Source organism: Grampus griseus (genome assembly GCF_964374135.1).
Source record: "Grampus griseus genome assembly, chromosome: 1".
Lineage (NCBI taxonomy): Eukaryota > Metazoa > Chordata > Mammalia > Artiodactyla > Delphinidae > Grampus > Grampus griseus.
In genome coordinates, this window is record NC_139017.1 from 163,127,989 (window position 1) to 163,153,952 (window position 25,964).

The 25,964-nt window shown below is 54.8% G+C and overlaps 2 protein-coding genes across 2 annotated transcripts; one reads left to right on the forward strand and one right to left on the reverse strand.

The window, feature by feature from the left end:
* Positions 1-3,180: 3,180 nt before the first annotated feature.
* Positions 3,181-10,202, forward strand: SLC30A2 (solute carrier family 30 member 2; the record flags this gene model as incomplete). Its single annotated transcript, XM_082682019.1, has 8 exons — positions 3,181-3,230; positions 3,893-4,110; positions 4,830-4,976; positions 5,648-5,801; positions 6,548-6,722; positions 7,453-7,558; positions 9,434-9,568; positions 10,057-10,202. The coding sequence occupies 8 exons, from the start codon at positions 3,181-3,183 to the stop codon at positions 10,200-10,202; spliced, it is 1,131 nt and encodes a 376-aa protein (XP_082538145.1).
* Positions 10,203-13,322: 3,120 nt separating this feature from the next.
* Positions 13,323-25,591, reverse strand: EXTL1 (exostosin like glycosyltransferase 1; the record flags this gene model as incomplete). Its single annotated transcript, XM_082646854.1, has 11 exons — positions 13,323-13,888; positions 14,044-14,218; positions 15,387-15,547; positions 15,837-15,923; positions 16,636-16,725; positions 17,571-17,677; positions 17,877-18,009; positions 18,534-18,653; positions 19,487-19,594; positions 19,887-19,977; positions 24,819-25,591. 11 exons carry the CDS (start codon positions 25,589-25,591, stop codon positions 13,706-13,708), a joined length of 2,028 nt encoding a protein of 675 aa, XP_082502980.1. The 3' UTR covers positions 13,323-13,705.
* Positions 25,592-25,964: the final 373 nt, after the last annotated feature.

The following is a 25,964-nucleotide window of genomic DNA, read 5'->3' on the forward strand; positions in this document are numbered from 1 at the left end:
GGAGATACCCGTTCTTTGCAGATAAGGGAATCTCTACTTTGCCACACAAACCAGAACACTTACGGGTGGTATGAAGCGTTCTTGATCAACAAGTTTCTTTTAAGATCATGCTGTAAGGAAACTGGTTGCAGAGGGTTAGTCCATGAACCTTGAATATGGTTCCATAGGCTGCTGCTTTAGAATCACCAGAGGGTTATTTTCCCTTAAACCTTTAATTCTGGGAAATTTCAAACTTATGGAAAAGTAGAGGGAATATTAGAACATACCCTCCATACTCATCACTCAGTTTCAACAGTTACAGACACTTGTTTCTTCTCCATCATTACTCCCTCCCCACACTGGGATTATTTTAAGGCAAATCCCAGATATCATGCCCTTTTATCCTTCAATACTTTAGATAAAGGTTCTTTTCAAAATCATAAGCATTTATACCATAAAAAATGAACAATAATTTCACAATAGCATTCAACTCAGAAGTTTAAACAATATAGGTTCCCAGACCCCCTCCCCAGACCTACAGAATCAGATTCATTGTGGAATGTAGGTGTTGACCAAGATAAAAATGCACAACACAAAAGTTGTGAGTTATGTTTTATTTGGGGTCCTTACTAAGCAGCTGCTCCGAAGAGGTAAGGGAGGAACCAGGATATATATGAATTTTTTTTTGCTGAGAAAAATATGTAGTCTGCTAATCACAAAAAACAGACATCTCAAGTTAATGATTTTAGTGCTTTCCTATGTAAGGGAAGATGCAAGAATCCGGCATCATTAAAAATTTTCATTACATGTGCATCTTAACTACCTAGGGGCCAGTATATCCAAAGCCCAGAATACTTCTTATTTTTTCTCCATCCTGAATTCTCCTCAGTGGCCGACTGTAGTAGCTAATGGCTTGATCCTTGTAGAACTGGAATGGCAGGAAACATTTTTTTTCTTTACAGGGGAATCTACATCTTTAGAATAAAATTGTTGAGGTCTGCAACTTGCTAGGTCATGAGCAGAGGACCTTCTGGGGATCTGTGAATAGAATACAAGTGGAGCAGTTTTTCAGTATATCAAAGTCTTAACTAATTAGTCAAATTCTTGCAAATCAATTAAAATGCATCCTAGAAAAGTATTAATTTAAGGGAAATTTGGCATAAAAGTTTTTATAAAATGAATATATGTGTCTGGATCCAATTTTCAAATCTCCACATATTGAGAATTTACAATGTGCTTTGCATTAAAGGGAACGAGAGGGACATAGATGACACACTTTTTTAAAGCATAAATGTTTTGCCTTCAAATAAATTATAAGATTAATCTGAGCACAGGGCAGCTTGAAACTACAACACGACTGAGATGGCCCAGCAAGAAACCCCTGTGAGCTGCACCTGCCTCACTTACTCTCATCTGACTAAGTGACCAGCCCTATATTTATGTACTTCTTTATTTCAATCCAATTCACAGGCTTTTAACTAAGTGCTCAGTAGGTGCTCAGAGCTAAACTAAATTGTAATAGAAGTATAAAATACATCCCGGCTCTCAAGGAGCTTAAAATCTAGTGGGGAGATCAGGTGAGTATATGTCTGAGATGATAAAAGCTTATGTAGAGGTCCTCAGACTTTACTGTGCGGAAAATTCCCTGAGAATCTGTAAATATGTCGATTCCTAGGGTCTACATCCAGAGATTCTGATTCAGTTGGTCTGATGCGGGGACCTGGAACCTGCATTCTAACACCTTCTCCAGGTAACGCTGAGCTTGCTGGTTCTAAGAGTATACAGGAAAACCAGGAAGCCTGCGGTAAAAGTTGTCCACACTCAGTCCAGAGCAGGTGGAAAGGTACTCAGTGGGGACCCAATCTAGGCAGGCATGCCGCTGCCATCCTCGCTCCTTGCACTTAGTTTCCTAACAAGATGACTCCTGTCGGGGAGACACTGAAGGAGCCCCTCCTTGTCCCCAGGGGTGTGGGATAGGGGCTCACACCCTAGTCTCTTGTCTCTGTGAAGGGCCATAGCCAAGCTAAGGTCCCCAGGCCCCTTGATGATGGGGTGACTGGCCAGGGAGGTCCCCAGCCCAAAGCTCTTTTTAGGTAGAGGGCCTATCAGAGGCCCCTGCCCCTCCTCCCACCCAACCGCCGGGGGACGGCGAAGCTTCAACTGGATGGGGGCATCAAGCCGGCAGGAAGGGCCGGCCGGCTTCCACCGGCGGAACACTACGCATGGCACCGTCCTGGGGCTCCTGGGAACTGCTGCGGGGCAGTGGAGAAAGGATGGTGTGGGTAGTGGTGTCAGCTCTGTCTAGATGGCGACTGCTGCTGAAGCGCGACCCTGCTCTGTGCAGCGGTGGAGATAAAGACGGCCACCCCAGATCTAATCCGAGCGCGCAAGACGGGAGGAACCGGCGCTGCTTTAGTGGCGAGGATGCATTAGTCAGTGCCAACCAGTCTTAAGGAGGGCTGCCGCCCCAGCCTGAGGGCAGGCATACCCCGCCCGCAGGAGCCCCCTGGCCTGAGCGGAAGAACATGGGGGTCTCGGGCGTCTGCAGCCTGAGAGTGGAAACCGATCAGTGGTTTCCTGAGGGCAAGCCACAACCCCAGCCTCGGAGCCCTTATTCTGAGTTTAGGAGCCACACTTCTGCTCTCAGGGGACCCACAGCGGAGTTCTACAAGGCGGGGCCCGAGAACTTCTCGGTGGGACACACCCCGCGCCGAGCCGGGGAAGGCGGCGCAGACTAGTCCCAACTCGGAAACACCAAGCAGCAGAGCGGGGGCGGAGGGGAGCGGTTAGGCTTTGTGTCGCAGGCCAGGTGGGCTCCTTGGGCCCCGGGGGCGCAGGGGACGGGGTTCTAGGGGTCAATGCCGGGGCCCTTTACCGCCAGCTGCCCCTCCCCCTTCCCTGCGGGCTTTTGCACACGACGCGCGCGCTTCACACGGGGTAGCGGGGACCGGGTAAAGCCAGCGGGAGCGGGGCGCCACGGCTGACGTAGTGGGGGCAGCAGCGGTAGCAACAGCGGGACGACCCCTCGGCAGTCTCGGCACGGCCAGGCGGGAGCGAACTCGCGGCAGAGCGGGCGGGCGAGGGGCTCACGCGCCGGGGCGGCGGGAAAGGCGCGCAGTGCCCTCCCGGCAGGTGAGTGCGCGCCGCGGAGCGTCCCGCGCGCAACTTCCAGGGAGTACACGGCAGGGCGCGCGAGACCGCATGGAGGCCACCGAGAGGAAGCATCTGTTAGACGCCAGGCTTGGAGCCGGGTAAGGCGAGAGCCTGGGGAGGGGCGGGAATTTGAGTGGCATCAGACCCACCTCCTCATTTGCTATCCTGCCAGTGGTTGGTTTGGACGGCGGCTTGAACTGGGACCGCAAGGGAGGGGTGGGATGAGGTGAAGGAAGGAAAGGGGAAATGGAGCCTGGGCACGGGGATCATCCCTCCCCTCTTGTGGCTGAGCACAGATCCTGACGGGTTAGTGGGGAGTGCGTGCCTGGAGCCTTGCCCCGGGGCCAGCACTTTGCCCGGGGGCAGCCCCGCCCTGGGAGGCCCGGTGTCCCCAGACCGTGAGAAGGGGAGATCTGCTCTTCTCCCTGAGTGTAAACTCTCCTCCTTCTCCGCGCTCGGCTGGACCGGCCCAGCCCTTTGGCCAGTTCCCAAGGTCTTTGCCTCCTCCAGGCCCTGGGAGGGATGGGGGAGGAGGGAACACGCCGAGCCAAGACTCCTGAACTGGTTGTTCCCCAGCACCCCCTGCAAAGAGGGGCTTCTGGTCACTCCGCAGAATCTGTCGAGCTTGGAGTATCCTTAAGCTCTTCTTCCAAATGGGCACATGGGAACAACCAGGCCCCGCAGAGAGGTAAGACTGGAGTCAGCCTTCTTTGCTCCCATCTCAGAGCTGAGCCTCCCCTCACCCTTCCTCCTTGGACAGGTCTTACAGATCTCTGTGGCAGGATGGGGCTGGCAGGATTCCTCTGTCTTCACCTGGCCTGGACTTGCAGACCGTTGAGCTGGCTACCAAGAGCAACCATTACTGTCATGCCCAGACGGGTCCTGGCAGTGACTGCGACCTCAAGAAGAAGAGGGCGTGGCGCCAGCTCTGTGTGGCCTGTGCCTTCTGCCTGTTGTTCATGATTGGGGAAGTCGTTGGTAAGGACTTTTTTGCTAATTAAATGAAATTGGCACATGCGTAGTTTGGATGATCCAAAAGGCTTTTCTCTTGGATGTTCCTGTAGTATTAATACTAAGAGCTCCATATTTTATATGCACACTGTCTCATGTAATCCTCACAACAACCTTGCACTGGCATATGGGTGCTGTTAGTCTCCTTATTTTACAGATGATGAAACTGAGGCACCATAAGGTTTAGGAGCTTGCCCAAGATCACACACAACTAGTAGGTCAGGGAAGACCTGAGTGCCTAGAAGGAAGGAGCATTTACTGAGTGCCTGCTGTGCTTTCCAGGCCCATTTTTGTTTTTTGTTTTTGTTTTTTGTTTTTGGCCATGCCATGCGGCTTGTGGGATCTTAGTTCCCCGACCAGGGATTGAATCCATTCCGAGGACGCAGTGAAAGCGGGGAGTCCTAACTACTGCACCGCCAGGGAATTCCCCTACAGGCCCAATTTGAACTCAATTTTCACGTTCACCCTCTACGTAGATTTTGCTAATCCCATTTCACAGATGGTAGAAGTTGAGGCTCAGAGAAAGTAAGTCACTTGCCCGTGGTGACACAGCTAATGGTGCAGAGGTCTGGAATCCATTGTCTTTCTCCAGAGCTCATGGTTTTCCTGCTGCACACACACTGGGGGAAGTTGGCTCCTTGGGGAACTGATAAGAACCCTCCACCCTCTTGGCCCTGCCCCTGCAGGTGGGTACCTGGCACATAGTTTGGCGATCATGACAGACGCAGCCCACCTGCTCACTGACTTTGCCAGCATGCTCATCAGCCTCTTCTCCCTGTGGATGTCTTCCCGGCCAGCCACCAAGACCATGAACTTCGGCTGGCATCGAGCTGGTAAGGGCCCTGGTTGGGATGGGGTTGGAGTTGGGAGAGGGGGTAGGTCAAGATCAGGTTCTTAGGTGGGTGCACTGGGTCCCTGAGTAAGGCCAGGAGGGTGATTTGGGTGGGGGAAGAGGATGTTAACCTTGGCTTCTGTCCTTTGGGAGCTCCCAGTCTGATGGGCTAGCCCTGGTCCCCTGTTCCTCTGGGAATTCCCACCCTGCAGGGGAGGAGAGTCCACCTTCCTAAGAAATGAAGTGGCCAGACTTCAAGAATAAATGACTGTGCATTAACTCTGCACATAACTCCATGGATCAGCTCTAGGGGGAGGGGAAGTTCAGCGAAGCCTTTTGAAGTTCATCTCTGCGCTGCACTGTCATTTTCCTCTTGGTGGCAGATGGCCCAGCCTCTGTTCCTCAGAAGCCTTAGTTTGCCAGCTGAGCAATGGGTATATATTTTAATGAGTCAGCTTCAACAGAAAGGGTTGACCCAGATGATTTCTTGAGTTTCTTCTAGCTCAGATGTTCCCAGATGTATGAGTGGTGGGGTAAGGTGCAACCACACCAGCCATAGCTCCAGCAGAGCCCAGTCGGACCCAGGCCCAGACTTTGTGGGGACGAGGAGGGGGCTCCTTAGCCTTAGGGCCCCATGCTAAGATTGGTATTGGGGGCCGGGTTCTTCCTCAGAGATCCTGGGCGCTCTGATCTCTGTGCTGTCCATCTGGGTCGTGACCGGGGTGCTGGTGTACCTGGCGGTGGAACGGCTGATCTCTGGGGACTATGAGCTCGAGAAGGGGACCATGCTGATCACGTCGGGCTGTGCTGTGGTCGTGAACATCATGTGAGTGTGGCCTGGGTTCCCTGTGAGTCTTTCCCCCTCCCACTTCTCACATGCATACCTACATGCCTGCCCTCGCTAGAAGGAGGAGGTGCTGCACTCCAGGATAGGTCGCAGGGTCAGAATTTCCCTAGTGGTCTGAGCTCTGGCACCTGGAACACCTGGGTCCTGCCTGAGGCCTAGGGCAAGGCCATCGGGAGCTGTAAACCTGGGGCAGCATCAAGTTCCCACCCCATACAAGTCAGTGAATAACCAGAGAGGCTTCTTACCTGTCATGAGGAGGGGTGAGTTTAGTTCTTGCAGGAGCAGGTGTCCCTAGGGGCAGAATCCAAGTCCTTTTTCAAGGTGATGTGCCTGAAATTGGTCTCAGTGAGAGGCAGGGTGTGTAGAGCACCGAGGTCTCTTTTGGGTTCTCTCACCTTTGCTCAGTGGCCTTGGGCAAGCCACTTCCTTCTCTGGGCCTCAGCTTCACCATCTGTGACATGGTGAAGGCCCCTCTATGGGGCTTTCCTGCTCTGAGACTTGGCACTGGGGCATCTTTGTGCCCAGATTCAGCCTGGCATTGGATGGAGTGAGCCCCTTCTCCTGTTGGTACTCTGAACCAAGGCCACGTGGGTTGGGCTCCTCACGTGGCCAAAGGGATCATGCAGTCTGGGGAGGCCAGTCCTGATGGGGGCCTCTACCTGGCTGATTTGAAGCCTCTATCTGCTACCTCAATGAGCCCCTTGGCCTTGTCTCCACTTCTGTAGAATGGGATTGATTCTTCACCAGTCTGGCCACGGACACAGCCATGGCCATGAGCACAGCCACGACACCAGCCAGCAGCAGGAGAACCCCAGTGTCCGAGCTGCCTTTATCCATGTGGTTGGAGACTTTCTGCAGAGCTTGGGCGTTTTAGTGGCAGCCTTTATTTTATACTTCAAGGTTAGAGCTGGGGACACAGGGAAGTGGGCCGGGTGGGGAAGGGAGGCTAGATCATCTGGAGCTAGAATCATTTCCAGATTCTAGCTCCCTCCCAGCTCTGGGCAAAAGGGTAGGAGAGGGAAGGAACATTTATCCAACACCCAATAAGTGTTAGCACTTCTGATCTTGATAACAACCCTGAAGGGGAGGTGGTGGTGTTTTCTGCAGCTCAGAAAGGCTCAGGGACTTGCACAGCGTCACCCAGCTGGTAAGTTGTGAAGCCAGATTAAAACCCAGGACTGTGTGCTGCCTGGGCATTGCCCATCATATAGAGGCAGTGTGGTGTAGTGGAAAGAGCCAAGGGTTGGGTTTGAAGCCTGGTTCACCCCTTGCCAGCTGCATGATGTGGAGTGGGTCCCTTGCTCTAATTGAGCCTCTGTTTCCCCATCTATAAAATGGGGATGTTGGACCAGATGGTGCCTAAGATTCCATTTAGCTCCGTCCGTGTCTCAGCCCCTTGGGCAAGGAGGGGTGGGAAGGTGCAGTGCCTTATCCTAAACTGTGGTCTGTCCTGCCTGTCCTTTTGGACACAGAATAAAAGGTAGAGAACTGGGAGGCAGGGTCAGGGTGAGGTTCATGCCCACCCTGCAGAGAGAGCCCCTCTCCGTGACTTAATGCTGGGTGGGAGCAGAGAAGGGACGCTAAGGTGTTGGGTGGTGAGCCCCAGCTCTGCCTTGCCCTTTTCCTGTAGCCAGAGTACAAGTTTATAGACCCCATCTGCACCTTCCTCTTCTCCATCCTCGTCCTGGGGACAACCTTGACCATCCTGAGAGATGTGATCCTGGTGCTGATGGAAGGTAACCTGGGCTTGGGGCTCCCTGGAAATGTTCTCTGGATCGTCCTTTCCTTCCTCTTACCCCCAAGGGTGCCTCCTCCCTGCTGGGATGTGTCCTCCCTGCCTAGGCAGGGGACTTCCGGCTGGTGTCTGTAGCACCTGGCCCTCCAGTCCTTCCTCATGTTTCCTGAGTCTCCACTTGCCATCCCTTGGGGGGTGAGGTTTATGTTTCTCATTGCACAGTGGGGTCGGGGCGGGGCAGACTGAGGATCAGAAAAAGACAGTTGGTGTTGGACAAGACTGCGGAATCCACTGCAGCTCAGGCCTTCCTTTCTGAGGACCCCACCTCCAGAGGACGTGGCAGGGCTTTGATTGGTGGCAGATGGTCTGCCCTGAGGTACCGCACGCATTCACCCAGCTTGCTTGTGCTCAGGATCTTGGGTCATAGGTCTCTGTGTGGTCAGGGTTGGTCTAGATCCTGATTTGGGGTCAACAGGAGTGCTTGGCTGCAGGTCAGAGCTTTTTCTCCAAGAATGTGACTGACCCAGATGAAAGTGATGATCAGGATTCCCTATGTGGGTGCAGGGATCCCCAGGTTCCCTTCTTTAAAAAAAAAAAGTTTTTTATTTGCAGTATAGTTGATTTACAGTGTTGTGCCAGTCTCTGCTGTACAGCAAAGTGACTCAGTTATACACATGTATACATTCTTTTTTAATATTCTTTTCCATTATGGTTTATCCCAGGAGATTAGATATAGTTCCCCGTGCTATACAGTAGGACCTTGTTTATCCATTCTACATGTGATAGTTTGCACCTACCAACCCCAAACTCTCAGTCCATTCCTCTCCCTCCCTGCCACCTTGGCAACCACAAGTCTGATCTCTATGTCTGTGAGTCTGTTTCTGTTTTGTAGATAGGTTCATTTGTGCCATATTTTATTTTATTTATTTATTTATTTTAAAGTAGGTTTTTTTTTGTTTTGTTCTGTGTTTTAATTAATTTATTTTTGGCTGCGCTGGGTCTTTGTTGCTGCACGCGGGCTTTCTCTAGTTGTGGCGAGCGGGGGCTACTCTTCCTTGCAGTGTGTGAGCTTCTCATTGCGGTGGCTTCTCTTGTTGTGGAGCACGGGCTCTAGGCGCGCGGGCTTCAGTAGTTGTGGCACGTGGGCTCAGTAGTTGTGGCTCGTGGGCTCTAGAGTGCAGGCTCAGTAGTTGTGGCGCACGGGCTTAGTTGCTCCGTGGCATGTGGGATCTTCCCAGACCAGGGCTCGAACCTGTGTCCTCTGCACTGGCAGGCGGATTCTCAACCACTGTGCCACAGGGAAGCCCTCATTTGTTTATTTTTGTTTTTATTTCTGTTGCCTTGGGAGACTGACCTGAGAAAACATTGGTACGATTTATGTCAGAATATGTCTTGCCTATGCTGTCTTCTATTAGTTTTATGGTGTCAACGTCTTATGTTTAAGTCTTTAAGCCATTTTGAGTTTATTTTTGTGCATGGTGTAAGGGTGTGTTCTAACTTCATTGACTTACATGCAGCTGTCCAACTTTCCCAGCACCACTTGCTGAAGACAAAAAAAAATTTTTTTAATAGAGCATATACTGTGGGACTAGGCACTGTTCTAGGCACTGAGGATAGGGTGGTAAACCAAACAATTGTCCTGCTCGCATAGTTTCCACTTCAGAGGGAGAGACAGCAAGAAACTAACAAATAAGATCATTTCTGACAGTGTTAAGTGTGAAGAGGAAAATACAATAGGGTGAGATGATGGGGGTCATTTGGGAGGTGGGGGCAACGTCAGGCCAAGGAGGTGTGAGTGAGGGGACATTTGAGGAGCAGGAACAAGCGTGGGTGGGAGGGCGCCCTTTCCTTCAGCCCCCGTCCCTGCCATCCTCAGGGACCCCCAGGGGCATGGACTTCATGGCTGTGCGGGATCTGCTGCTGTCGGTGGAGGGGGTGGAAGCCCTGCACAGCCTGCATATCTGGGCGCTGACTGTGGCCCAGCCTATCCTGTCTGTCCATGTCGCCATCGGTGAGTAGTGGGAACACTTGGGGTGGGTGAGAGAGAGGCAGCGGGAGGCCCGGGGCCATCCCTGATGGGTCCAGATGACCCCAGATGCTTGCAGTGCCCATGCATTGGACCTGACCCCATGCTGAGTACTTGACATACATTATTTCATTTGGTCATCACAGTTCCATTTATAGATGAAGAAACTGAGGTTGGGGGGTGGGGGGTTATAAGGTCACTCGCCCAGGCTCTTACAACTAATCAGTGGCAGAGGAAAGATTCCTAGCCTTAAAGCCAGTGCTTTTCCTGCTCTTTCAGGGTTGTGCCAGGTATGGGAACCAGAGGGTTGCCTGGTACAGGAGTGAGTCTGGGGGTTTCTTGATGTTCATCGTCCCCTATCTTGTTCTGCTAGGGGTAGGATATGAGACTGAGGCTCCTCATCATTCCTAAGGGCCCAGGAGTGAGTCATCGGCTCTCTGGTGCCTCCCCTCATGTGTCCTCTCTGCCCCCAGCTGGGAATGCAGACGCCCAGGCTGTGCTGAAGGCAGCCAGGACCTGCCTGCAGGGTAGGTTCCACTTCCACACCGTGACCATCCAGATAGAGGACTATTCTGAGGACATGAAGGACTGTCAGTCATGCCAGGGTCCCTCGGACTGACTGCCTGGCCAGGCACCAACTGGGGCATGGACAGGCCTGCCGACGGCTGGACTGAGTGTCCCCCAGGCCCAGCCAGGACTCTGCCTACCCCAGGTGGGTTATAAACCAGGTCACTCTCCTGACTGCTGCTCCATGTTCAGTGTGGAGGAGGCTCGTCCCACTCCAGGAACGGGCTCTTCCCCGTCTCCCCCATCTGACTCCCGCCAGCCCCGGGATGGGAACTCTGCAGGTGTAAAGCTGGTGTGACCCCACTCTTCCAGTTCCCGGTGGGGCAGGGTTTGGGCCTCATCCTCAGCTAATGCCGCCCTACCACTAGCCTCTGGAAAGGCAGTGGGGCATAGTGAGGGGTGACAGAGGGGAGACTCATTGTCCCCTCACCTGCCTGCCTCATTTCCCATTTTCAGTCTGTCTGGCCTTTGCCTTATGAATCCATAAAGAAGCCCTGGGACAGAGCCCCCTTCCTCTGCCTCTAACAATATGCTACAAGGAGGCCATGGGGAGTTGGGGAATTGTGAGGACTCTGCACACTCATACGGGTCTCCCCTGAGATGGGGAGCCAGGGGGCACCTGAGGCTGATCTGTGCCTGAGTCATTTCACTGAGAGCCAAATGTTTCCTTTTCGTGGAGGTAGGGGGCTTCTGACTAGGTAAGGACCTGCTGGTTTCCTCTTTTTTTATTCCCCCCACCTCGCCAACGCCCAGGAAGCTGTGCCAACACAAAAGTGTGCTGGCGGGAGAGGTGGAGGTGGGCACAGGTTTCAGCTTGGGTCCCCCGCAAACAGCCCCACAGGCCCTGGGCCACTCCTCTTGCCCTGATTGTGTCTCGGGGTCGGGGAGCCTGACACTGGGTATGGTTGGGCCAGCTCTGTTGTCGGTATGGCCTGGCCTGCTCAAAACTTGGGGATGGAGGACACAGAGGGTACAACCTGAACAGGAACCCCTGGCTTCCTGAGGTGTGTGTGAAGATTCCTGAATTAGGAGGTGGCTTGTATTTCCAAGATGAAGCCGGGGGACCTGTCCCCAGTCTCACAGAGGAGGCAGCATGCCCAGTCATCAGGTGGCTCTGATCTAGTGGTCTGTCTCTGCCCTTAGGCAGGTCAGCGCCCTTCTCGTCTGCGGACAAAGAATGTTGACACCTACCTCACAGGGTTGTTGTGAGGACTGGAACTAAAGTCAGCTGAGCATATGGTGGTTGTGGGAGAGTGGGTGCTTTTATCATCATTCTGGAAGGATGGCCTGAGGGGCCAGGTGGGCTTCCCAGCCTCGGGGGGCAGCACTGGGTTTGTCTTGACTCTGTCCTGACCCACAGCAGGAGGAGGAGGGGTTGGTCACTCTGAGCCTCTCTCTTCCCATCTGTGAAACGACCTGTTTGTGCCTTTCCAATACTGTCATCCAGGGTTGGCTGTGATCTAGGTTTGAGGGTTCTTCGGCCCCTTCAAGTCTGTGGGAAGTTGTGCTGGCTTGGAAGTGTGTGTGTGTGTGTGCGTGTGTGACTGCTGGTGGAGCGCCACTCCACCCCAATCTTAGGAATCAAATTCCTCCCTCCCCCCAGCCATGGCAGGCCGCAGGAACCTGGATCCTGGGCTTTGCTATATTCCAAGTCCTTACACACCTCTCAAGAGACAGTCATTGCTGTCCTCCATTTTTACAGATGAGAAAACTGAGGCTCAGAGAGGTTGAGTCACTTGCCCAAAGTCCCACAGCCCTAGGCCTCCCCCTACAGCAGGGGCTGGGGACCTGCTCTGGGCTGCATATTGGTACAGTATGAGACCTTGGGCCTGGCAGCCCACAGGCAAGGCCATGCCAAGGTAGTTCAGTATTCTGGGTGCTGCAGCTGTGAGTGGGGAGGGAAAAGGTGTCTCTTTCCCTCAGTTGGGCCTGGCACTTGGAGTCCTCCCCACTCTGGGAAGGCTGCCTGGGTTGCAGCTGTGTGCTTCCTCAACAACTGTCCTTGACTCAGTGCCAGACTGTCTTCCCTCTCCTTAAACTCCCAGTCCCCCCTCCATCTCAAGAATATAGCAGCCCCACGCCTCCCCAAAGAGCCTTCTCTGCATCCCATGCTGTGACTGGCTCTGGGGATGACCTGAGTCATCCAGGGGCCAGAGGTCAAACAGGAGGATGGACGTGGGAGGCCTTGGGGACACCATGTTCTGGCCAGAGAGCTAATCACTAGTCACGGGAGTTTCCAAAGCTGCGAGGCCATCAAAGCAGAAAAACACCGGATACCCTGGAGCTGGTTTGGACCCACATCCCCATTCCTCTAGAGTGGCCCCAGCTCCCAGGCAAGACCTGAGTCCCCCTCCCCCCGCGCAGCTGCTGTAGAGGTATTTATAGCCTGAGCAAAGGGGCAAAGACACGCGCTTTATTTCGGAAGTGATCATTCCAGTTCCAGGTGGGTGAACCCAGGAGAACCCAGCGTCCCCTCCCCCTCTCCACTCTCACCACCTGGTCGCTCGGGACCTCCCTTGCTCCCACACAGCCCACCTAGAAATGGCCCCTTCTTAGTCCTAAGTGTGTGGGCCAACCAGTTTTCCGACTTCAAGCTGCGCACCACCAATCCCGACGTCCCCACTCCCCCTAATCCCACCCGATGGGCGTTTCGAGCTTCCTTCCCTTTCCGGGGGGAGGGAGCGCGGCGCGGTGCTGACCACTAGTGGTCCAGGCTGGTAATGCAGAACGACGGCAGTGCCTGAGCCGAGGGGCCCGGGCCCGGGCCCGGCAGGGCCACCGGCGTTCCCATACCTCCCCCAACTGTGCTCCGCCAGGTAGGGAAGGGAGCCCCGAAACTGGCTCCCTGGCACTTCTCTGCTCTATTATTGGGGCGCGAGGGCTGCGCCCAGGATTCTGCGAGAAGCTGCTTTCCGGCCGGACTAAAAACCCGGGGGTGGGGGGGTGGGAGGTGCAGTTTTGTGTCTCACTCCGCACACCCTGTCCACACCCCCGCCACTGTCGCCACAGAGCCAGGCGTGTAGTTGATGTCACTTCCGTCTACCTGTTCGTCAAATATTTGTGGCGCACCTGCCAGGCCAGAGAGACGAGGACACGGCCCTGCCCTCCCGGGACTCCCGGGTCAGTCCTGGGGCCTGACGATGTACCTTGCGAGGCAGCATGAATAGCGTCGGGACTAAGGGACACACCCGGCTGTGAAAGCGCAGAGGATCCAGGGCGGGGGTGGGGGTCAGGCAGCTTCGTGGAGGAGGCGAGGATCTGAAAGAGAAGTAGATGTCAGCTCGGCAGAGAAGCCAAGAAAGGCATTCCAGGCAAGGGGTCTGCGAAGGCAGAGGAAGGGCCCCAGAGACAGCGACGTGGGAACTGCCACTAGCGCCTAGGCTGGGGGGTGGGGGGCGAAGCGGTGGTTGGCCAATCGGGTACTGCCGTGCTGGCTAAATGGCAGCCTTGATTGGGTCTCCAGATACCGCAAGGGAGGAGGCGGAGCCTCCCCCCTCCCCTGAGGCAGTTTGCAGCGGCCGCTGGGAGCCGGGCCGGGGTCTCAGTTAGTCCCTCCTAGGGCTTCTCCAGGCTGCGATACTTCTTACGCAGCACGGACACCGGGTCCTTGAAGAGCACGGGGTCCAGACGGAGGCGAGAAGATACGAGGGGCATGTGGCCGAACCCTGCCGCCATCTGGTTGATGCAGTTCTGGGCTGCGGGCTGCGGCTCCTGCCTGAGCCCCGGACCCCCAGGCTCCTAAGCGGGGCGGGGAGAAATGCGTTGGAGGGCTTCTCTGTCCTCGGAACCCCACCCTACCCCCGCCTCGTGCAGCAAAAAGGGTTAGGGTTAGAACGGGAATCCCTTCCCCAGCCGGGGCCCTCCCAGTGCCGACCACCCCCCTAGATCCTCACCAGTGGAGGCGGTCTGGCCTCCTGATGCCACATCCCATAGGGCACCTTGATAGGGGGCAACTTGGTGACGGATGCTACTAGGAAGTTCATCAGGACATCCACACAGGTGGGTGCCTCATCTGCCAGGGTCCTCAGAGCCTTGGGCAGGGAGTGGGTGAAGAGGGTGTGGTAATACCTGGGTAAGGAGGGAAGAGCGGGAGAGGCTGTAGCCGAATTCAACGCCCCCCCCAGGCCCCATTCTTCTCCCTCCTGACCTTACTCTCCCTTTGACCCCAATTCCTAAGCTTCTTGTGAAAGTCCTGCTCCCTTTTCAACTGAGCTCTGGCTGCCTCAGAGAGCTCCCACCCCAAGTATGCACCACTCTCCACTACTCTGTACTCTATGGCTTGTCTGCAGCCAACGGTGAACTCCCTGCCACCTCCCTCACTGCTCCTTGGGGCCCCCTTCCCTGGGCTCTGAAGTCTGAACTCAGAGCCAGAATGAGGGGAGGATCAGCTAGTTCCAAGGCCATCAAACATGGCAGGCCAAAGACCAGCTTCAGGAAGGCTGTGGATTCACTCACCCCCAAATCCAAACACTGTCCATATCCTCTGCATGGCTCTACTTAAAATACAACTAGCTGCTGGGCTTCCCTGGTGGCGCAGTGGTTGGGGGTCCGCCTGCTGAGACGGGGGATGCGGGTTTGTGCCCCGGTCCGGGAGGATCCAGCGTGCCGCGGAGCGGCTGGGCCCGTGGGCCGTGGACGTTGGGCCTGCGCGTCCGGAGCCTGTGCTCTGCGGCGGGAGAGGCCACGACGGTGAGGGGCCCACATGCCGCAAAAAACAAAAAACAAAAACAAAACAACAAGCTGCCATTTGTTGACTATCTGTGTGCCAAGGACTTCATGTATTTTGGTTTATTGTTTTTTGCGGTACGCGGGCCTCTCACTGTTGTAGCCTTTCCCGTTGCGGAGCACAGGCTCCGGACGCGCAGGCTCAGCGGCCATGGCTCACGGGCCCAGTCGCTCCACGGCATGTGGGATCTTCCCGGACCGGGGCATGAACCCGCGTGCCCTAGCATCAGCAGGCAGACTCTCAACCACTGCGCCACCAGGGAAGCCCTTCATGTATTTTTGTTATTTGATGATCATACCAGCCCTGTGAGGTGAATACACTTTACAGACAAGGAAACTGAACCTCAAGAAAGGTGAGGAGACTTGCCCATCACAGCACTGGGAAGTGGCCTTGAACCTGGGTCTCTGAGCTCTCGGCTGACTGCTGTGTCCGCTCCCACGCCACCCTGCTCTTGGTTCAAAGGAGGGTTCTCTGGCCCTCTGAGCCCAGCGCCGGGGCTGGCGTCTGTACCTATGGTAGAAGGCAGCCGAGGTGAGAACCATGGAGAATTCGTTGGTCCTCTTGGCAGTGTAGCCCCAGCCACCACGGGCTTCATCCCAGAAGTGGCTCCACGTCAGAAAGCCGACCATCCTCTCTGGGAAGCTCTGCCACACCACAAAAGCGAAGTCCACCTGGGGAGACATTTAAGTAAGGTGTGAGGAAGGACGTCCTGCCCAGTCAGGAGCCTCCCGAGACGTGGAGGCAAGGCCAGCCTGGCTGAGGGGACTCAGGGGAGAGGAGAAGGGAGCTAGAAAATTTCCAGGGGATGCTTAGGGGAACTTTCCCCACTGGGAGCTAGAAACAGTGCTTTTGCAGCTAGGAGCTGAAAAGTCCTAAAGCAGGAGGCTCGACTTCTTGATCTCTGGTCATCCCAGCTCCCGGGGTCTGAGGGCTGCCAGGGCTCCTCTTGGGAGTCCTCACCTCACTTGTGGAAAGACTGCTATGGGCATCCAGGCTGAGGATGGCATCGGTGCTGATGGCACTGTATGGGAAGAAGCGGTCACTGACCTGCAAGGGGAGGGAGCGGAGGGCAACTCAGCCGTAGGACCCCCTCCCCAGGCTCCCATGATGAGTATCTGCATATCTGCTAAGCAGGAGCCCCTGCAGACATGGTGTAGAAGGAAGAGCAGTGAAAACAGCAAGTCTGCCCGGAACTCGGACCTGAGGACCTCATTTTCCCTCTCTGGACTTCAATTTGCCCTTTGGTAAAATGGGCAAATTGGTATCTAGGGCCCTTCCAGTTTTGACATTTCAGGATTCCTCTATTGTCACATTAGATGTTCACCTCGACCCTGGTGAACATCCTTCGTTTGAAAGAAACAGGTCCGGAGAGATGAAGGGACTTTCCCAGAACGGCACAGGAAGGCAGGTGTGTCACACCAACCCAGGTTCTTGGAAGCCACCCCTTCTCTCCCGCCCAAAATGCTGCCACCTGCCCAGGTTTCCCCTCTATCCCTTACCTGAGACAGCAATGTACTCTCTCTGCCTTCCCTCATCACACAAAACCCCAGTTCTCTGGAAGCACAATTCACAAGGGCCAGGGATGGAAGAGAATCATCTCTATTAGGCCTGCAGCTGAAACCCATGGTCTGATTTCTCCAGGCCCAACTTGAAGTCCAGCTTTGGCTCAGGCCCAAGTAAATCACACCGTGTATGTCCTCCCCAGATCTCAGGTTTCTGGGGGTGAGCCCACCCTTCCACATCCCTCCCCATCTCTCACCTTCCTGTGCCCATCAATGACTGTCAAGGGCACTGCTGTCTTGGGCCACCTGGTTGGGGGTGGCTTCTCACTGCTCCAGAGAACCAAGATCTGGAAGGAAAGGGGGATGTTCCTGAAGTCTGGGTCAGAAGGCCAGGGTGTGTGTGTGGGGTGTCCCAGGAGTAATCTTTCTCAGGGTGGAAGCAGTTTGGGAGAGCAGCTGTATATGTGAGTTTGGGAGGAGTTTAGTTAGAGCCAAGGTCCTTTCATGACTGCCCTGTTTTTGCCTCTGAGCGTCCGGAAGGCATGAATTCCAGTGACACGAAGGTAGCTACCTGTAGCATTAGAACTCAAGTCGCACCTAGCCTGGTCCCTGACCCCATGCTCCATCCCCGTCTTCTCTCAAAGGTTTTCATTCTCTTCCTCCTGCTCCTTTGTCATTCCCAGCCCAGTTCAAATGTCCCATCTTTGAAGCTGATCCGTCTGCACCCTGGCTGAGCTAACTGCTTGTCTCCTTTCCAAGTACTCTCAAGAGCCTATCTGGCTTCTCTGGAAATGATATTTGACAGTCTGTGTGCTGGGAAGTGCTAACTGAATATGAATCTGGGGCAGAATCCTTTCCTACTTTTTCTCTGCATCCTCAGTGTCAAGCCCAGGGTGCTCAGAAAAGGCTGGATGAATAAAAACAATGCATGTATGTTTACTTCAACCTCCACAAGAGGCACCTGTTTTTCAGGTGGCTTTGTCAGTTTCCATGAGGGAAGAGGGGACAGAGGTGGGGGAAAGGAACTAGAAACTTGGGACTGAAAGAGGAAGGCAGCAACGGTACTTGAAAATCCTTCCCGTGCCTCCCCCCAAAATGTGTGGTTATCCTTGGCATCCAGATGTCTTCAAGGGCTCTGCCCTGTCTCGCCCCCATCCTGGATCCCGGCACCCCAGCTGGCAAGGGGGCAGACCTGGTCACAGTGCTGGGAGCCTGCCACAGCCTGGATGAGCTTCAGGGGGGGCTGGCCTGGAGACCCCCCCCAAATCAGGGCGCTGAACCTGCCCAGAGGACGAGAGCCTGGAGGAATGAGACACAGGCTATTAGGGCGGGAGGGGACAGAACCCCCCGAGAATGACCTGAGTTGGGGACTTGGGGAGCCAGAAAAGATGTGGGAGATTTGGGGAGGGGCTTGCTGGGGCTCTATGGTTGAGGCTGGGGCAGAGACTTGGGGAGAGTTGATGAGGGGACTTCAAGTTGTCCCATCTCTAGGGCATACCCTGTTGTAGGTGGTAGAAGGGGAAGTCCGAGGGGCTTGGGGAGAAAGTGGGCAGGGCCAGGATTGCCCCTGGGGGCCTGTTCCATAGTAGCGAGGGGTGAGCAGAGGGTCCAAAGATCCGGTCCTGAATAATCTGTGAAATGAGAGAAGGCTGTGCAGAGGGAGCGGCCAGTGTGGCCATGGGCGGGGTCTGAGGAAGTGAGGACCTGGTGCCGCCCCACACCTCGCCCTTCAGGAATCTGGGGAGGGTAGCATCTGCAACACCAGATGGCTGGGGACAGAAAGGTTCAGAAGTCCAGGGTAGGGGGTCACTCAGTGATGCTGTCTTCACTCATGGCAGATACCACTAACAGGTCATGACGTTTTTTCCGGACCCAGAATCCCTCCCAACATATGCCCCAGGCAACCAATGCCCATCAGCTGGAGTTGGCACATGCTTTGAAATCTGTCTGCTACAGATGGGGAAACTGAGGCCAAGACTGGAGAAGGAACTCATCCAAGAGCTCCGAGCCAGGTCTCTGATTCATCCCAGAAGCATCTTCAAGGGGGAAACCCAAACACCAGGGCAGAGGAGGTGTCGGAAGAGAGGGGCATGGAGAGGGGCAGGGATGAGGCAGACCCGAACCCCAGAGCCCCCATCAGGTGTATCCCCCTCACCTCCAGAGTGGTATGGACGACCTTCTCCACCGAGGAGAAGTAGGCATCCCATAGAAACTGGGTCTGCTGACGCAGGGCAAGGACCCGTGTGAGGGGCATCTCCTGGAGGGCAGTCAGGACCTGGGGCACAGAGGGAGCAAAGGAGAAGGCATGGGGCCCTGGCAGGCCCTGACTCACCCTGGGGTGGGGACAACCTAGGTTGGAGGTCTGGGAAGCAGAAGCCCGCTCCCCACATTTCTCCAGGTGGGTTGGCAGCTGCCAGCCTTGGCAAAATCCTAGGTAACTTAGCAGTTAAGAGCTCAAGGGTCACACAGAGCTGAGTTTAAATGCCACTTAGTAACCGTGTGACTGTGGATGAGCCACTTAATCCGTCTGAGTCTGTTTCCTCATCTGTAAAGTGGGAACAATAATGGTGCTTGCCTCGTAGGGTGGCTGTGAGGATTAGATTAGATGATACATATTAAGGGCTTAGCACATCGTAGAGGCTCAGTGAGTGGGGGCTATTCCTGTTAACTTCTTACACCATTCTCACCTCTCAGGGGATTCAAGGCCCATGCATATGTTTTTCAGAGCTGGGCAAAATGAGTTTCGTCAGATGGAAAAGTCACTCTGCATGTTGCTTCCCCACCCCAAGCTCCACGTAGGCACTCAGATTTTGGATTTTTTGTGGCTTTCCTTTAAACTAGGTATTTAATCAGTCATGGACCAGTGGGGTTGAGCCCATGGAGATCATCTGGTCTAACTTATCCCATTGTACAGATGGGGAAACTGAGGCTGAAAGAGGCTGAGTTCTTGCTCTCAGAACCCCAGAGGCTTGGGGCTGGGCGCAAAATCATCAATATACACAGGTGGGGGATAAGAATGAGGACCGAGACCAGCCTGGGGGCCGGGATCCCGGGGTCCTCCCATGTCCCGGGTCTAGTCCCCACCCCATTGGTAGGACCCTGAGCTACCTGAAGTGGGAGCCTCTCGTCAGCTACAATGGCCGCCTTGGTCCAATCGATGACCTCAGAGAAGGGCAGCTCCCAGCGAGGGCTGAGAAGCACAGGGATGCAGCCAGCCTGGGGGGTAGGGAGGTCACTGGGGAGCCCCGTGCACACACTCACCCCTCCTCCCTTTTCCAAGTCAGCAACTTCTGCATTGGGGGCAAGGGATACAGAGGAGAGAAAATTGGGGGGTTTTGGGGGGGTGTTCTGCAGAGGGTGCAGTGAATATGGCTGTAGGCACATCTGAGTCCCAGAGTAAAGGAGTGGGCAGCTCACCGGCCCTTCCCATTGGCCTGGGCCCAGACTGCCCTTCCAGCTCAGGAGTGTAGGGGGACAGGGATGGGGGATGCCCAAGTCGGGGTTGTACCTGCAGGGCTTGAAGGAAGTGTAAGACATCAGGACTGCGGCCAGGGATGAGGCAGAAGGTGGCGTTAGGTAGCGTTGCCCCAGGGTGGGTCCTAAGGAGCACAGGAGGGGGCCCTGCACCCAGGAGACCTGAGACAGCTGCCCCTCAACCCCCTGACTCCCCTGATGGCCCCCCAGCCCTCCACACTAACAATCCCAAATTCACAATGTACAAACCCACCACCATGTTCTCATATGTTAACAGACACTCTTGCACACGCCCAGCCATACACTGCCCCTCGCCCACAACTGGGGTAGCAGCTCTAGCTCTGCCGCTGCCCTTGGTGGTATTAGACACCTCCCTTCTCTTCTTAGGACCTTGGTTCCCTCGTTTGCAAAATGGGAGGTGGTGGGAGCTGACGTTTCCAAGGCTGGTCTGACTTGGGCAAGCACGCGTTTGCCCTCCCACCTCTTGGCCTCATGCAGACTTCTGGGCGGCCCTCACCTGAGTGGCCTCCATGCCCTGCCCTCTCCCCGTCCTCAGAGCCCAGGCCCATGAAAAGCTCTTCTGTCAGGAGGTGGGCTGGGCCCCCAGCCTGGAACCACACAGGAAGCCGCTGCCCAGAGGCCTCCTTGCCCAGAGGACAGGCCTCCTCTGTTCCTCCCACCTCCCCCCACCAGCCCCAGGGCCACACTCAGGCTGTGTGTGCCTGTTGGGGGGAGGGGTAGGAGTCACAGCCTCCTCAGAGCCACCACCCGGGAGCTGCCCAGTCAGGGAAGGAGTGCCCATGACCTGGCTACGGTGTGTGTGTGTGTGTGTGCGCGCGCGCGCGCGCGCGCAGGACTCCAGGGCTCACAGGCCTGCTCAGAGTGGGACTGTTGAATAGGGCCTAGAAGGTTCCAGGACCCTCCTCAGCTACAGTCTATCTGGTCCTGAGTCTGAACCTTCAAGAAGCAATCCTAGGAGTACTTAGCCTCTGGACCAACCCTCATTGCACAGATGGGGAGACTGAGTCTCAGAGAGACCCGAGGACTGGCTCAGGTTCTCAGGGCTGGGGCAGAGCTGGAACTGGAACCAAGATGTGCTAACTCCTGGCCCCAGGTTATCTGAACCACCCCAGACCTGCTGCCCAGGGGTCTCCCCGAGGACCCGGCCTTCTTTGCCCAATGCTCAGGTGTCCCGCCAGGCTTCTTCTGGAAAAAGCTACAAGTTAAAAACAGGACACCCTCTACCTCATTGAGAGCCACGGCACCAGCCAGCCACAGCCCTCTCCTCCTCCCCCAGTAAAGCCCTAAGGGACTGAAAACCCTTAAGTTTAAGGCTTCAGAGAACCCAGAGCCAGAGAGTCTGCTGAATACACTGTATCAGTCAGTCCTCGTTAACGTCTACTGTTCCCTCTGTGTCTTTGTACCTCCTTCTCTCTCAGCCTGGAGCACCCCTTCCTGCCTTGCAGCCCGAAGAATTCCTCCTACTCGATCTTAATGTATAAAGTTCAAATATCGCCTCCTCTGGGAAGCTTTCCTTGGTCTCTCCAGAGATGGCTCCCTCCTCTCTGCTCCCACAGCCCTTCTGTGCACTGCAGTAGTAACGAGCCGGGCTAACCTTTACTGAGCATGTCCTTTGTTCTAGGTGCTTTACATGCATTGACTCACTTCATTCTCACAGCAACTCTATGAGATGGGAGGTATGTGCTGTTAATATTCCATTTTACAGATGAGGAAACTGAGGCCTAAAGTGGTCACACAGCTCTGAAGTAAAGGAGCCGGGCAGGCAGCTTGCCCACCCTCTCTCTGTTTAACAATGTGTGTCACACCAGTGACTTGTCTGTCTCTCTAATAAGACTAAGCTACTTGAGGGCTGGGGCTGTGCCTCCCTCATCCAGTATCCCCAGGGCGTAGCAGGGCACCTGGCGGAGTATGGGCACTCAGTGGGGGCTAAGTGAATGAATGCTCAGTGTGCAACAGAGGAGAGACCCAGGACCAATGGACTAAATGTTTGAAAGGTCAGTTTCGGCACAAATTCTAGTAATGGAGCTGGCTGAGAATAGCCAGTGGGTGGCCTTGGGAGGTGGTGAGTTCCCCATCAGAGGCTAGACGAGCACCTCCGTGTGTGTGTGTGTTTGTGTGTGTGTGTGTGTGTGTTGTAGAAGGGATGGATCTCGTCGTGATTGCTGATGATCTGTGACCCTGTAAAGTGCTTGGCATGGACTTGGGGCCTCAGTGTCCAAGGCTGCTATCAAGGTGACTCCACCCATGGCCACAGGCAGGGCTGCATTGCGACTTCCAGTGCCCTGCATACTTTGGCCTTTGCAGTCCCTCAGCCATAAAAATATAAAAATTATATTCGATAACTGTGTTGGTATAAGAATGAACATACTAATATTATATATGAAAGCATTTTCTTCTATTTAGAAGTTCACTTTTTTCTTCTGATTTTCAAAGAAATGAGAACATTTTCATGGGCCCCTGAAGTATCATGGGCCCTAGGCACTGCGCCTCGTGTGCCCAGTGGCGACAGGCCAGGGGACCTTAAAACATGCATTAAATTTATGTAAAAAAACCCCCCAAAAGCAGGGGAGAGCATATACACCCGTTTATATACACCCAGAGTACTTCAGAAAAGACACAAGAGAAACTAGAAAGGGTATTTGGCTCCAGGAGGGAAAACTGGGTGGCTGGAGACAGGGGTGGGAGGGAGTTTTTACTGTATACTCTTCTGTGCCTTTGGAATTTTGTACCATGTGAATGAATTCCCTATTCATAAAAATAAATAAATAACAATTTAAACGGGTGGGGGCTTATTCTAAAGCAATATGAGACTGTTCAGTGAAGGTGGAAAAATACGGGCTTTGGAGCCAGAAGCGGGGTTTAATCCCAGCTCTGCTGCTTCTGAGCGCCTGATCGGAGCAGTGAGGGAGGCTGTGGTGAACCGCGGAGCTTGTCACCAAGGCCCTTGGCTGGCTGCCTCCACGTCTCTGAGCCTGTTTCCTGTTCCCTGAAATGGGGATCATAACACTTCCCTTGAAGGGTGCTCGAGAGGATTAGCCATGAAGTATGTAAAGCGGCGGAGCAGGGTCTCCCCAGATGCCCACTTTCTCCCCTCCTCCCTTCCCCCAGCAGAGTGAATGTGGGACGGTGGCAGCGACCTGAATCGCCTCTTTCTCTGGCCGACACTTGTTTATTCAGGCCACCTTGCGGGCGCTGGCCTGTGGCTGTGGGCCTCCCGCTGTCTCTGTCCCTATACTTGACTAGCTGCTCAGGCAGCTGCCTGGCACGTCAGGGAAACTGAGGCTCCAGCTACTCCAGAGATTACAAGTCCTGTCGCCTGCAGGTGGGTTGAGGCCAAAGACAGAAAAGCTAGAAATTCAGAGGACGGTTAGAGGCTGTCAGGCATCACACCTTGGAAATACACTTATCAAAACTGCTACTCAGAGGGTGGCCCACGCCTATTAGAAAACGTTGGCCAGTTCTGGCCAATTTGGATTCAATCAGTAAACATTTAGTGAGCGCCTGCCTATTGTGTGCACTCCCCAAGTTTCAGTTTCTCAGAGAAGTTCAGACTGAAATAACTTTCATATTCAGCAGTAACCGACTGCATTTAGCTGTAACTAAAGTCAGCTGAAAGAAGAACTTCCTGAAACCAAGAATGGCTAAGTGCCTAATCAGAAGTAAGGCCAGGCAAGGTGAGCGGAGAACGCTGTCACCAAAGGTGAGCTCTGTCTGAGTTTGGAGTTTGAGGTACCTGACGGGATCCGCAGCTTTTTGGGTGATTGTCGAGGATGCCTGCTAGGGATGGGTCCTAGCAGAAGGGCCATGGGGACTGAGGGGCCTTTCTGCTCTTACCCCTGGCTGCGGGGCTCCCTGGAGGCCATGTGCCTTCAGGAGGTAGAGAGATTCCATTCCCACAAGAGCCCTGTGGCTGAGAAAAGCCCCAGAAGCCCCCAAACAGAGGCAAAAACGGAGCTTGGCCACGTGAAGAGTTCCTGGGAGGGAAGTGGAGCTCAGAATAAGCCATGTTGTTCTAGCAAAGAATAGGGAGATACGTGAGACAGGGGACAAGGGAAGGATTCTAGAGTGACAGGTTCCACCTCCAGTCTGCCCAGCCAGACTTTGGATACTGCTGGTCTCCTGGGGGCTGCACAGGGGTTGGGGTGCTTAGGCGTTAACTGCTTTACCACCTGAGATGTGTCACCACCACTAGCCCAGGCAGAGAGAAGTTTCTAAGTGAGCTCTCCATGTCCCCATGGGTCCCCATGCCTCTTGTATATATTCAGGCACTCTCACTGGTAGGAATTCTTCTGTAGGTCTGACTTAATTCATATTTGCTGTAACCAAAGCCTGTTACCTTGAGAGGTTAATCCCGGAAACTAGACATAGGAGCAGCTTCCATCTGTGACCATGGCTCTGAGGCATTTGACAGGACTGATCATAAACTCTTGCTTAAACCCCAGAATTCTGAGGCTGAAGGCTTTGGAGCCAGCCAATCCTGGATTAAAATACTGGCTGTGCTCTTTCTGGCTGGGTGGCCTCAGACAAGTTACTCAACCTCTCTGAGCTTTAGTGTCTGGTACACCAACGCTTCAAAGATAAAGATTAGTATTATTTTATTATAATCATTTATAAAAAGTGCTTAGCACATAGTAAACACTATGAGTTGTATGTTAAATAAAATATTAGGGAAGGAAGGATTGGAATAAAAGAAGAAGAATAGGAGTGAGTCATGTTTTATGCTTTTAAAGATCCCCAAGGAAGAATTCCACAACCTTCCTTGGACACCTCTTGCAGCAAATCACCATCTCGGTGGTCGTGTTCTCTGCTGTCTAGCCTGATTCCCTCCTGCTGCAGCTGAACCCTAAGTTTGCCCATCTCAATCCTGCCCTCTACCCTGGCCCCTGGGCTCGCTCCCATCACATACCCTTCCCATCCAGCCCCCAAGGGGCGAAGCTCCACTTACTGCTTGGGTCCACGGTCCTGTTCACAGCGCCCATCCCAGGGGCAGGCAGAGAAGTCGGTGCCTGCCACGTGCCACCTGCCCCCGTCCTCTGCCAGGGCTAGCAGGGCCACCCCGGGCCGGGGGCTGTGTTGCCGCAGCTGGCCAGGTGCTCCACCTCGCAACGGGTGGGCTTCAGGGAGAAGCGGGAGGGCCACGTCAAAGCCGGGCCGAAAGGTGTCCACTGTGGGACTGGTCTCGGCCACCATCGCCTGTCCCAGCTGGAAGGTCCGGGGGCAAGGGGCTGGGTGGAGACTGAGGACCAGGTGGTTCCTGCCCCCATCCCACTGCGGGGGCACCGGGTCGCACTCTCCAGTGGAGGTGTCCGGGCTGAGGAGGAGGAGGAGGCAGGCCTCAGCAGCGCTGAGCGTGTGGTAGCGGGAGCCCTCGACGGAAGCCAGGATCCTGCGGCGAGTCTCAGAGACGGGTCCAGCCGCTGGGTACACGAATACCTTGAGGCCACCGCCTCTGCATTTCGAGGTGTCAAAGCAAGCTCCCCAGTTGCAGCTGCCGCCACGGAGGGCTTGAGGAGGTCGAGGGCCATCTTCCAGGAGCTCCCCAGGCTTGGTGAAACTCTGCAGGAGCTCTGCGTCCAGCCAGCGGGGCCAGCCTCGGGGGGCTCCTGCCCGGGGGCTGGTGGGCACTGCCAGGCGGAGAAGGGGGAAGAGTCCCAGCAGGATGAGGAGCCAGGAGGCCAACAGTGCCAGCCAGAGGGACTTCCGTCTCCACGACTGCATGTGGCCACCCACAGCCAGGGCTGCAGGAAGCAGGAGGAGCGGGGGCCTGAGTGTAGGCCTCTGGGACTGGGATCCACCTTCTAGGTCAGCACCCTCATCATACAGATGGGAAGACTGAGGCCCATCGAGGGCAGGCTGCCTGTGTAAGATCAAACAGCAAGTCACAGGCCAGGCACCGGGAGGCCAGGTAGGACCCAGCTCTCTGGCCCTGCCTTCCTGCGGTCAGGACTCTGCTTCCTCGGCCTTTGGACAACCAAGCCAGCCTTTGCCCTCCCAGCAGGGCCCCCTTCCCCTGGCGCTGCTCAGGCTGATGCAACCCCTGTCCAGACTGCAAGGCAGTGTCCTTCTGCCCTCCTGGCTGCACCCCCTGACC